The sequence below is a fragment of the Brachycentrus maculatus genome, unplaced genomic scaffold, assembly GCF_059751285.1.
Source record: "Brachycentrus maculatus isolate JH-2025_06_01 unplaced genomic scaffold, ASM5975128v1 h1tg000013l, whole genome shotgun sequence".
Classification (NCBI taxonomy): Eukaryota; Metazoa; Arthropoda; class Insecta; order Trichoptera; family Brachycentridae; genus Brachycentrus; species Brachycentrus maculatus.
In genome coordinates this window covers 126600-141027 of record NW_028280767.1, presented here as the reverse complement: position 1 = coordinate 141027, position 14428 = coordinate 126600, and the positions used below count along the sequence as shown (strand labels likewise).

Sequence of the window (14428 nt, the reverse complement as noted above, 5' to 3'; positions counted from 1 at the left end):
AAAGGGAATGTAACTAGTTATGAATATTTTAATGTTTTAGAATTTAATAAACCCTGATGATGAGAAGATTCTTGTCGAAACCGGTAGGTTAAAGTGTGCTTATTATAAAAAAGGTTGAAACAAAGTTTTTTTAATTTTATAAAGTTTATAAAATGTACCACATAGTATCTGCGAAAAACATTCAAGAAATAAGAATATAAAATAAATTCAATACTGAAATTCCGTATTCAGAAGCCGAATGTTATAAATTACATTTTTTTATGTCTTCATTCTCAAACGTTTTGATAGAAATACTATTGCTTTTTGACATCTCAATATACATAAAGAAGAATATGGAAGTCTGGGCTTTTACGGTCGAAAGTCCCGCAAATGCCAAAACTTCCATATTCTTCTTCATCTTTATTGAGATGTAAAAAAATAATTAAAAAATATAACTCCTAATTGGAGATAGTTCAGATTTGTGAACAAGTATTTGGACACACTCAAAATGTTGTAAAGAAATACTGTAGATTTCTATTTGATGCATTTTATTGCATATATCACGGGTCACATTAATTTATTTGCATGAGTTTTTGTAACAAAATCTCGACTTCGAACCTCCGAGATGAAGACTCTCCGATCCATAATCGGAAACACATTGTGAGACCGAGTAAGAAATACCGACATCCGGAGCATGTGTAAGACGGAAGATATCGTGAGGTGGGGACGACAACGAAGGCGATACTGGATTGATCATGTAAACAAAATGTCAGATGACAGACTTCCACGTATCGCCCTTCAAGGAATCCCTGCAGGACGCAGACCTCCAAAAAGGTGGAGAGACAGCTGAGAGTCAACATCCCAAGAGCTACAAGTGGAGGCACAAATAGATCCTTAGGATCTAGAAAAATTAGAAGAAGAAGAAGAGTTTTTGTTCGACTTGGTATGCATTTTAGGGATTTTGAATAAAATGCTTATCATCGCCTTGCATTCTTTCTTTATATTGCCATATATTTTAAAATATTAATAACATAAATGGCAATGTTATGGCTACCATAGGGGTTTGTAGCAATATTGCCAGAGTGCATTTTTCGACGTTGCATAATGCATTCTACATGCACATCGGGTAATGTTTCCTTCCACGAAGCCCGCACCTGTAGCTACCCTCACCCTGTCGTCACTCCCTACCCTTGCAATTCCACCTCCACACCCCCTCTCGGCCTTATTAATCTCACCCTGGAAAGTAATGAGTCATTTTTATTTTGCAGCGTCACCGAAAATTAATTTATAATTTGATTTAACACTCAATTAGATCAAATTAGCTAAGATTCTGTAAAAAAAGAAAACAAAAGTATTTTCGAATCAAAGAAATCTTCAAGAAAATTCTAAAGAAGTGCCTTCTTATGTGTAATTTTTTTAGATAACAGTTATTTTCTTTTATTTTTTCCTTTTTTATTTAGGTTAACAACAGCAACATATGTAAAGCAAAACAATTAAAAGATATCCATTAAACAAGCCAATTATAGTTAACTACAGAAACATAAAGATAAGTACAAAATATTTAGTGCAGATCTAGCAAATTAATGAATGTGTGTGTGTGATGTTGATTCTAGTAGGGACATACATACAATGCAGAGAAGCATAGTTTTTAAAGATCCTGAGAGGACAAAATGCTCATCATTCGACTTTTCAACACAGATTTACCGCAATTGAAAATGTCAACTTGGCTAAGACATGAGTTGTACTAGCTAGCCATTCGAAACATAGGTGAACTCCGCTATATATTTCGCTTATTTTATACATTACACACTACTACTGCTACTACTACTACTACTACTACTACTACTACTACCATCACACCGTTTTCCCGCAGGGGTAGGTAGAGAGGATGGAACTTATACATACAATTAGTGATTAACAGTCGTAAATCAAGAATACGCAATAAGTGGTGTTTTAGATGTGGTTCTACAAGCGCATGTTGGGAATTTATCAGTCGGAATATATAGAGATCAACGATTTATGTCGCAGGCTTTTTTATTGTATTTTTTTTTAAATGGGAGTTTAATTAATTATTTACTTTGCTTATTATTTACAAGGTTTAAAGATCATCAAGTGGATTTTTGTGTCTTCTAGCAAAGAACATGTTTTATTTTAATCTGTATTGGGAACAGGAGGGATAATATAGTGTGGGCCAGTCAGGAACTTGTCAGAATTTGCCCATTGCTGGGAGGGGACCACGTAAAACTCCTCAGGAGAAGCCGGAATGCTGACTGTCGTCAACAGGCCTTCCGTTTCACTAGAAGAGGGTTCGGCATTTTGTGTCCTAGCTTGGTTTATGTTACCAATGTACTTCACTATTTTTATCATGTGTGCGTATCTGTGTATAAATAATGGCGCTACACTGCGATTGAATAGGGTAAATGAAAGAATATTATGGGCATAATAAAATGAAGAAGAATATGGAAGCCTGGGCATTTACGGGGCTGACGACCATCATTGGCTGGTTTAAGTGATCACTTTACATACGTGTAACATTCACCAATTCTACCCATTTTTGACAACCACACTACTCAAATTCTTGGAAGTTCTATATATATATATGAACCAACTTTGAAACATTGTTCTTGAAACACTAGAACTTCACTAGAGAATGTTGGTGAGATGAAAAGAAGCTTTTCATTGAGCAGAAACTTTTTTATTAGTATGTGAGGTCCGAATCCTGGATTATAATCACACACATGAGAAACGCCAGAAAATATCATTTTCATTTTTTATCATTTAAGTTTATAATTTGATCAGATACTTTATCAGATAATCCAGATTTATGAACAAGTATTTGGACACACTCAAAATGTTGCAATGTTATATGTTTCGAGCTTCAGATAATATTCAGATACACAAAGTTATACAAAACATAATTATGAACAAAAATATTTTATTTGTACTTTTGACTCATTACAAACACACTAACCACTAGCCTACGAAGCTAGACTCAAAAGCACTACTCACCTTGAATTTTTCATCAACTGTAGCACGACACGACTCAAACTCCGGAGAGTCCAGAAATTCACAAGGGAGAATGGGATGTAGAAACTGCGACCCACTTATCACGTTTACCTGATACAAAGAAAAAAATAATACAATTATTGAATTTGTTCCCAAATAAGTTCCGTCGTTTAGAGCAAAGTGTAAAATTTATTATTCCTTCTCTAAAGCGACTCACACCCAAACTGGACTCATATCCATACTACACTCACACCCATACTGGACTCATACCCATACAAAGAATATTGAAATATGTATATAAAAAAATGTGGTGCTGTAAAAAAATGCTCAAAATAATATTAACTTGGTTCCCAAATAAAGTCCGTCATTTAGAGCAAAGTATAGAAGTTTTTATTCCTTCTCTATAGCGACTCACTCCCAAAGCGGACTCACACTTTAACTAGACTCACACACCATCTGAACTCACACCCAAACTGGACTTACACCCATATCGGACTCACACCTAAACTGGACTCACACCGATATTGGACTCTCATAGTGATATTTTCAATAATAATAATAATAAAACCCTTAAACTCTCCCCAATGGTGCATAGGGTACTGCGTCATATAAACGCAGTGTTATCTTGATCGTTTACACATGAAGGAAAGGTGAACAGCCCTCCGCTTCAGGGACCAGTCCAGGGTAATATTGAATAAATATTAGAGTGAAAAAAATCACTATTATATTACCATACCACAAAGGAAACAATGCTTTGAATATACTTTTGAAAGTTGTGGTTTTATTATGTTAAATGCATTTACACTCAGAAATATCAGTGCAAACTAAAATCTAATAAATCAAAGTTTTAAAAAAAAATATGCTTGTATTAGTCTGACGCCAATTTTACATTAGGGCCTTGATGGAAAATATGAATTACGTTATAGGCTTACACGACATACGTGTAATTATTATTCCAACCCTCAAATCAAACGCCCACTCAAACGACTACATTTCCCTTCTAACCTTCGCTCCAACCCCTCACATTACATTATAAATCTTACCCTACTCACGGATTTTGTACCTTTACTCAATTTAAACACTAAATTTGTGATGCGTGTCTAGGCACGTGTGTAAAAAATGGTATGATTCAAAGGTTGATATTACAAAGTGTATGTGTACATACACACTCTCACATTATTAGTACATATAATCATTTCCAAAAATTTCAGCAGTGTGGTTGTCTATTAAAGGTAGAATAATGAAAAGTCAATATTTACAAGTCATAAGCCCTGTGAATACCCAGACTTTCATATATTTCTTCATCTATGTTGAGCTGTCAAAAATGTTTATATTTATATATATATATATATATATATATATATATATATATATATATATATATATATATATATATATATATATATATATATATATATATATATATATATATATATATATATATATATTTATATATGTATATATATATATATATATATATATATATATATATATATATATATATATATATATATATATATATATATATATATATATATATATATATATATATATATATATATATATATATATAAATATATTTATGTATATATATATATATATATATATATATATATATATATATATATATATATATATATATATATATATATATATATATGTATATATATATATATATATATAAAATATATATATATATATATATATATATATATATATATATATATATATATATATATATATATATATATATATATATATATATATATATATATATATATATATATATCTTTATATATATATAAATATATATATTTATATATAAGTTATATATAGGTAATATAGATTTTAGATTGGATTTTCACTGTATTTCCGTATGCAGTCAACATTAAATATTGCAGCTTATGACATAACGTTTTTTTTTATCAGTGGGAACATTATTAATCATTTATCGAATTAATTTAACCTTCTTCTTCTTCTTCTTCTTAACAAAGGTGTGTTTGGGGATGTGAATCACAGGGGTGAAGAAAGAACTGTAAACAAATTTATGAGGCGGAAGTTGTTAGTAAAAGATGCAGAGGAAAACCAAGGAAAACTTGGCATGATCAAGTATGACAAATACTTAAAAACAGTCAAGTCGGGAGTCGGAATAATCGGCGGGTATGTATGAAGAGATGCATTAATATGGAAGAGGCGAAGATCGCTTGCAAACACAGATTGGTGTGGGGTGATGAGAATATAAAATCTATCTGCCTACCTCTGCGCGGAATGACATGATGGCTATCTATTGTAGTTAGCTAGTTAGTTAATTAGAATACAAGTTGATTACAGGCGAGAGAATGGTTTGAAATGCATAATAGACCATATTGCATGACCCAGTTCCGTGTGCATATGTGTATATGTATTTAACGAGCCGGCGTTATCGTCAGATGTTCGTACCTTCCAGAAATTAGCTAAACAAATCGCTTTAAGTTTCAAATAAAACTGCATTGCCTTGTGTTTTGGCAGAGAACGCCACTTTCGCAGTTGGCTGGAGATGAGTCTCATCAGTTTTAATGTCGACGAATGTGTCTGGTGCCAAAAATGACATTGCTGAATCACGCTCGAGAGAACTGGCTACAGCCTCCAATATGACATAAATTTTATTAATAGAACGCGAGATAAGAAAATCTAGTAATAAGAATAAAAATGCGATGCATCAAAGCGGAATAATCGATAGATCGCAACTTTACTTTCTTTAAACTCAGATAACATTGACGTTATTGTATTTTTTGCTTCAAACAACGTTTTTGTATTGAAAAAATAAATAAATGGTTTCGAAAAGAAAACAGTTATGGAAAGGTATACGTAAAGAGTTTTACCGTTCTTTCCTCACTCATTCGTTCTACATGTCCAAACCATCTCAAAACTCCTTAAAACAAATTTATGAGGCGAATGTTATTGGGAAAAAAAGCAGAGGAAGACTGAGAAAAACATGGCACGATCAGGTATGCCAAATACTTGAAAGTGGTCAGGTTAGGAGTCGTAACAATCGGCGGGTATGTATGAGGAGATGCATGAACGTGGAAGAGGCGAAGAATGTTTGCAAGGACAGAGTGGTGTGGCGCTCTATTCTCTCTGCTTACCCCTGGGGGGAAGCGGTGTGATGGTTAGTTAGTTTTTTTTTTTTTAGTAAAGAGTTGATAAAATTACTTTCAAAAAGTCTGGTAAATTTATAATTTATTTCTCAAATGAAACAAATTGTATTCTAAAATAATCTTAAGTAATTCAGAAGTATTAATTGAATCAATTCCCATACAAAATTACCGATTTATATTTAGATTTTTTGGCTGTTCCAATTAGTTCACGTATATATTTTTTTTATTTAAACCACCTCATCAAAAAAAAAAATTCAAATTGGTCTAGCCATTCTCAATTTTTTGCGATCCTAACGCACGGCAGTTGATTCAATATAGGTAAATATGTATAAAGATATTTTTGTCTTACTTTTCCAGATAGAAGAAGTCCGAGTCTGTCGGTCTTCGTAAGGTTTTGCATGGCGTAGGCTTCTCCCGCGTGTAGCGACATGATTTGTGCAAATTCCGACGATACCATTTTCTTGAACTGCAATCTTGATACCTGAGGAACAAAAATTAACTTGATTTAACATGATTTTTTACAGACTAAAACACGCGCTTTAGTATTTGTATGAACGGGAGCCATCTATGGTTGGCTTGAGAAAGCTTTTATTTAGCAGAGACTCTATATTTAGATGTAGGCAAGATGCCTGAAAACATGATTTCAAATTATTATGTAGCTTTCAATTTGGTCAGATCGTCTTATTCACAACATTCTTTAACAATTTTTAATTTGCAATTGACTCATACATACATTGTAAATCTATGAGATTATGTTTGGATTCACGAGAGCCATCTGTGGTTATTTTGAGAAAGGTTTTATGTAGCTGAGACCATTTTATTTAGATGTATGCAATATCCTAGCATGATTTTAAATTCTGGAAGACGCCTGGAAATATGATTTAAAATTTTTATACAGCTAACAATTTGACCAAAATTCAGATTTTAAATTTTACAATCGATTCCATGTATGTATTTTAATATAAGGGGTGCCTAAGAAAATAAAGTCAGAGGAATAAGCACATGAATATTGAAAGCAAAGTAAAAATAAAGCAAAGTATAACACATGTGTAAGACCGATTGCCACATATGGAAAAGAGACCAGAGCAGACACAGAGAGAACAAATCTCTTTTGAGAACTTCAGAAATAAGGATATTGAGGTGCATAACCGAAAACATGTTAAGAGACCGAATAAAGAACACGGAAATTGGAAAATTGTGTAGTACGGAAGATATAGTCAGATGAAGAAGACATTGAAGAAGATTATATAATTCCCATGTCAATAGAATGCAAGAAGATTGACTGGTCCAAATTGCTCTTCAAGAGATCCTAGATGGAAGAAGACCACCTGGAAGACCTCCAAATCGATGGTGTGACAGCTGCCAGTCCACGTCATAAGAGACAGATAAAGGACAGATTCGAGGATCAATGAGAAGGAAAAATAAGAAGTACAACACTACATCTATAGGGAAAAACGACACGGTTTTTTAGACCAAATATACACACACATATGTAGCAAATCAAATGGATATTTAATTATTATTACCTTGAACGGTTCAAACAGATTGTGATAGGCTTCTTCCAGTTCCGGGTCGAATTTCACAGGTCGCAAATCGTAGATGATGAAAACCACGTGGACTATGTTGAGGAAGAAGAAGGAGAAATTCCAGGTGAAGACATCTGGGGCGCAGATCACGTGCCAAGCCCATACGGAGTATATCAGGAATGCTGGATTTAGTACATGAAAAAAAAATAATAAAAAAATAAAAATATAGATTATATATATATATATATATATATATATATATATATATATATATATATATATATATATATATATATATATATATATATATATATATATATATATATATATATATATATATATATATATATATATATATATATATATATATATATATATATATATATATATATATATATATATATATATATATATATATATATACATATATATATATATATATATATATATATATATATATATATATATATATATATATATATATATATATATATATATATATATTTATATATATAGTTTGCCAATATTAGTTTAGGTTAGGTCCCCATTAATAATAATAATAAAAAAAATTATGAAACACGGGCGATACTTTTTATTTCATTACTGAAAATACTAACAAGATAGATGTACAAAGTGAGTCCAGAAGTTCCCTTGAATTTATTGGCAATTTATTTAAAGACGTTTTACCGAAACTGAAACACTTTACTTAACTGTTATATTAAATTTCAACTCTATCCCGGATATTCCCACATTCCAGGACTCGAAACTGAAGTGTTTTCGTGTAATTTTATTCCCCGAGATCCCTAGGGAATCGAAAATGTATACGTTAGGCCATAAAGTTCCCGTCTAGCGGGATTGCTAAGTTATAAATAAGTGTACGAAAATAAATATATTATTCACTTATGGGCATCAATTTCAGTTCGCCGAAAATTCCAGAATATGAAAATTTTTGCAGTATACTCAGATTTATTGAAATGTTTTCGATTTAGCTCAAATTTTGTACCAACATAGTATTTTGGTAGTATCATAAGTTTCGACTATTCTGTATAAAGGTCTTACTCGATCGTAGATGGTGCCGAGAACTAGCATTTGAAAGATGGTGTCAATTGAAACATGAATACAAAGTCTGAAATTTGAGTGCTATGGTTGTCAGGCATGGTAGAATTTTGAATGTTGCATGTTTATAAAGTTATCACTTAAACCAGCCTTTAAGAGGTCGAAAGCCCTGTAAATACCATACTTTATATTTCTTCATCTTTACTGAGATTATCAATACAAATAATAACACATAATAAAAATAAATAGAAAAAAATAAAAGAAATCGTTTTCAAAAATAATTTTTGTATTTCAAAAGTATTCTTAACTTTGTGGTATGGTAATATAACACTTTTCTTAACATTCATCGTTCAATTTTAAGTGGTATTACACAAAGGAAACGATGAATGACAAGGAGAGTAATTTTATTCATTCATTTTTTCACACGTTAATTTCACGTGTTTTAAAAAAATAAGAAAATGCGTGCATTCATGTGTAACAAAATACATACGTAAATTCACGTGTTATTAAAACAATAATTTTAATCTAAGATTTACTTGGTATATTCGAAGTAAAACTTAAAATTAAAACGCATAGATATTACCAGAAAAAGGCTGCCAAATTAATTAATGAAAAAAAATGTGCTTTTTATTTTTAAACGTACACACGTAATTCTTATGGTGTTTGAATATGTTACGGGATGCATGGAAAAACGTGTCACAATAGATTTTAAAAAAAAAGAAGCAGATGAAATATTTAATTTTTTTAATATAAAATAAATCCGATAAAAGAGATAGTTTATACGTACCTAAGATAAGTGTACTGTGCATAAATAGTTGGCCCTTTTTAGTACTGGGCGCAGAATACGATGCCAGGAACAAAACGTACGCAATCTGAAAAAAGAAATTAATTATATACTTTTGGAGGTCTTTAAATTAACCATGAAGCCACTTCCCATTCTCAATTTCCCTCTGCCTACCCTTGCGGAGAAGCGGCGTGATAGTTAGTTGGTTAGTTGAATATATGACTCACCTGAAACATGACATGTTGTGGATTTTTCCAGAACGCACACCACGGCCAATACCAAGGTCCTGTGAAAAAAATGAAATATTTTTTTAGTTTAAGTTTTACTTGGTAAATACCACTTTATATTAAAATCTATTTTGACACGTGTTTCGATGCATTCCGCGTCATTTTCACACACCGTGTGTGAAAATGATGCGGAAAAGTCTAAATTTTTTACTTATTTTTTTTTTTTACAAAAATGCTAGTGATATTAGTATATCCACTTACCGAGATTTTTATGTCCACCGGTTTTGAGACGTACCCGTCTCTTCGTCAGGACAATTACTACCACAGCATGCTAACAATACTACCCTTCCCTATCATAGCACTATGTACACACTTAAAACTATATATTGTATTAATAAAAAGGTTATAATATAATAAAATATAGTAATAAAAAATCGCATATATTAAACATTTTGTGTAGTTTTAAGTGTGTAAATGGTGCTACGGTGGTGAAGGGTGGTATTGTTTGCACGCTGTGGTAGTGATTGCCCTGACGAAGAGACGGGAACGTCTCAAAACCGGTAGATATCAAAATCTCGGCGAGTGGTTGTATACTAATATTACTAACATTTTTGTAAAAAAAAGTATAAATGATTAACCATAAAGTAAATGCTTTAAATATTAATAATATTGAGAATATTATAAATTTTAGATTTATGTCCTTGGGACGTTGAAGGATGAAGAGGGGGTAGGAGCTTTTTTGTATCAGTGGGAGCATAGACAATAAGGGTGAGGACATAGTCATTGTCATATTGATAATTATGAGTAGATATGTAATTATTTACATTTTTACGAATTTGTATTGTTACAAAATGTTGCAGTTTATGACTTTTCAAATAGATAATTTTTAGGATTACTATATTATAACATTATTTGAAAAAAAATGACATCAGTGCTTGTGATATGTTTTCAGCCCTGTAAATATCAAGACTCCATATTCTTGATCACTTTTATTGGGATAACAATATAAATTCCTCCTAAGCAGACAAACTCAGAAGACGATGAAGAATATGGGGGTCTGAAATATGTTAAAATTTCCAAGGGAAATTAAAAATTTCCTCACATGTAAAATTCATTTTCAACTATCCAAAGCTCGCCTCGTGGGGACTTTTAGAAAATTGTGCATTCTGACCGCGTGTCGCCATACATCGCACAGTACGAGTGCATTGCAGCGCGCCTTCTTCAGGGAGAGGATGGTTAAATATTCAAGGGATCGTGGCCGTCTGGGAGTTTAAGTGGCTATAGGACATGTATCGTACCAGTACAGGACTCATGTTGCAATTCAATTAGGTTTTGGGCGTTGGGCGATGCATTTTACGAAGGATGCATCGATGCAAGAAGGGAATGCATTTTTCAATATATAAATATGTAATAAGATGAGTGTTTCAAGTGAACACGACAGAAATAACGAAAAGAGAACCTTCAAAGGTGTGATTATATATATTAGGCTGGTTCAAGTGATTGATCTATTCATGTGTAACATTCACCATTCTACCCATGACTGACAACCGCACTATTCGAGTTTTTGGAACTCATATACATACTTATATGTATGTATAACGGATACGTTTTTTAAAAAATAATGCAAGGCTGAGACAAGCATTAAAAATAAGAAGGCATGTGAATCGAATGAGTGAAAAAATAATAGTAAAACAAATTATGAGGCGAATACGGTTAGCAATAATAGAAACAGAGAAAGACCGAGGAAGGCTTGGCATGATCAAGTGTGTCAAATGCGTGTGCGTGGGAAGGCCAGGAGTCGAAACGATTGGTGGGTATGTATGAGGAGATGCATGAATATGGACATTTTTCGTCATACCACAACAGATGACGAAGAACATGGAAGTCTCGGTATTAACATGGCTTATGACCTGTAAATATTAAGTATTTATCATTGTACCCATGATTTACCACTACATTACTCAATTTTGTGAAATAATATTTTGAAAAATACTACCAAATAGCGGAGAAAACCCAGATTTAGGGACAAATATTTGGACACACTCAATTTATCGTAGTCATACAAGAGAAAGTGACCAAGTGCATTTTTTTACAAAAACGTGATTATTGACTATTTGATATCTTACTAGCTTAATGTTCCCCCTAAAAAAATCCCAAAGGGATTTAAAACTTGGGAGTTTAATGTTTTTATATAAAACCCTTATCAATGGTGCATAGGGCACTGTGTCTTATAAACGCAGTGTTATCATGATCGTTTTACACATGAAGGAAAGGTGATCAGCCCTCCGCTTCAGGTACCAGTCCATGGTAATATTGAATAAATATTACAGTGAAAAAATCACTTTTACGTAAGCCCTGTAAATACTTAGACATACATATTCTTTTTATATATTTACAAAGTATATAAAGTGATCACTCAACCAGCTTATGACGGGTCGCAATCTCCATACTTCCATATCTCCTTCGTGTATGTCGTGTATGTCAAAAATGTTAAAATAAGTTCCATTCCAAAATGGGCCAGCAAATGTTTGGCAGAGCTTTCAAAAGCTTTGAAGAATTTGCTCTACATTCTGTGTACTCGCAACTAATCGAATCAATAATGCTTGCGTGCAAGTTTATCAAAAATTCCCCAACGGTTCGCTCTAGCCGGAAGTCAGCTTTGCATGGAGGCAAACTTAATTTATGTACACACTCCACACTCGTTTTGTCTGCAGCATTAAGGATGTACTCTCAAATATCGCTCACTCCTTTCAAGAACGTCATAAATCAAAAATCGACAATTTTCAGTTGTGCATGTTTTCGGAATGCCCAAAAAATGTACTATATACCAGCAAAAGAGGCATATTTTTAACTTAATATTTATCCGCTACAGGGCAGAAAGTGTTGTTTTTGCATTTCGAAGAAAATGTATTGTTTAATTTTTTTTTCAAATATACTAAATATTTTTCAAATGGAGAAAAAACCTTCAGGTTTTACCTAAAAAGATCTGTTGCACAGTAAAAAGTTCAATAAGTGTCTTGGTATATATTTTTAATACATTGTATTATATTTTTAAACATTAAAAACGTTCTCCTGGAAAATCAAGTTTTTTGATTTATGACGTTCTTGAAAGGAGTGAGCGATATGTAAAAAAGTTAGTAGGAAATATGAGAAGAAAAATACCAAGGAAAACTTGGCATGATCAAGTATTTCACGTACTTGAAAGTGGTCGGGTCAGGAGTAGTCATCGTCGGCTTCGTATGAGAAGATGCTTTAATGTATGTAATATATTATATGTATATATCGTAGTCGTATATATCGTAGTCGTACAGGAGAAAGTGACTAACCAAAACTTAAAATGTTCAGGAGGGCCATTTTATGTCACTTTTGCTTGCCAAGAGAATAAACATCAATACAGTTAGTAATTTTTAACAAGTAAATACATTACATACGTCCGCCTCCGTAGTGTAATGGTCAGCACGCTCGGCTACCGTTCTGGAGGTCCCGGGTTCGATTCCCAAGGAGGGGGTTAAATGAATTTTCGCACTCTTATATTTATTCCATATTATCCTAGACTAGTACCTGAAGCGGAAGTCTGATAACCTTTCCTTCATGTGTTAACGATATTAACACTGCGCTTATATGATGCAGTGCCCTATGCACCACCAGGTGTGGATGATGGTTTAAATAAATAAATAAAATAATTGTTTTTTATTACGAAAAAAAAACATTAAGAGTTGGTGGGTACTCTATATAATAGAAACAAACACTCTAAAAAAGAAACTTAGTGATCACTACAAACATATACAGACAATACAATAGAAAACTAACCAAGATAACTCCCTTGTACAGCATAAAAACATATGTTACCCAGTAATATTTTTCAAAATTTATAACAGGATACTAAAAAACAAAAAAAATAAATAATAAAGTCCCTCTCCAAGCACAAGAACTCAGTCTCAGTTTTGGAGAGACTTGGCGAAACCAAAATTAAAAGATTAAGTAGAAATATGTAGATAATGCATTAAATTGTGTTAAAATGTTACTTTTTTAAATAAATTATGAAAAATGTATTTAAAAAAATGGTATAAACAAATTGTTTCCCCAACCTGCCGCTAGGGTGTAGTTGACAGTTCCTGACTCTTCAAATGATCCGTTTCCGCTTGGCCATGTGAAATTATGTTCAGACACCTCCAAAAACGTAGGTCCTCGAACTCCAGCTGATAATCCTGACGCAACAGGATTCGGAGACATTGTTGAACAAATCCCAATTCAATATTCAAGTCTAAACACGCACTTAATTAACAAATAAACACCGATAATGTTTACATCGACGGATTTAAAACCAAAACACTGTTATACATTTTTAAACAAGAATATTTTTGTATCAAATGCATATCAAAACATTATGATAGACATTTTTAACGGGTATTTCTTTATGACCATCATTTTCTGACAGCGAATTTCAAGTTGCAATAATGTTGATATGAAATAAAATCGATAAAAGCTCTCGTTTTTATTATTTAGCGACATCTGATGGAGATTTTCCGCACAGGAAAATGTCGGTAAAGCAGATTTCTTCGTTCCAATGACATTCTGAATGAGTTATAAAGAATGGTTAGTTTCCTTGCTAATGTAGTTTAACAAAATCTCAATAGATGTCAGTATAATACTTTTTTTGTGAGTAGGAAATGTGGATTTTCTTGGGCCGTTATCAATTGCAACAAATTGTAC

At 32.3% G+C, this 14428-nt stretch overlaps 1 protein-coding gene across 1 annotated transcript in view; it reads right to left on the bottom strand.

Moving 5' to 3' along the window:
• Positions 1–14187, bottom strand: part of LOC148313371 (popeye domain-containing protein 3-like) — a 34514-nt gene extending 20327 nt beyond the window's left edge. Inside the window, exons 1-6 of the mRNA XM_088263692.1 lie at positions 13804–14187; positions 9716–9774; positions 9492–9576; positions 7649–7830; positions 6472–6603; positions 2989–3096 (exon numbers count right to left, since the gene is read on the bottom strand). Coding sequence (XP_088119818.1) covers positions 2989–3096; positions 6472–6603; positions 7649–7830; positions 9492–9576; positions 9716–9774; positions 13804–13948 — 711 coding nt within the window. The 5' untranslated portion in view covers positions 13949–14187. The remainder of the gene's footprint in view (positions 1–2988; positions 3097–6471; positions 6604–7648; positions 7831–9491; positions 9577–9715; positions 9775–13803) is intronic.
• Between the last annotated feature and the right edge of the window lie 241 nt (positions 14188–14428).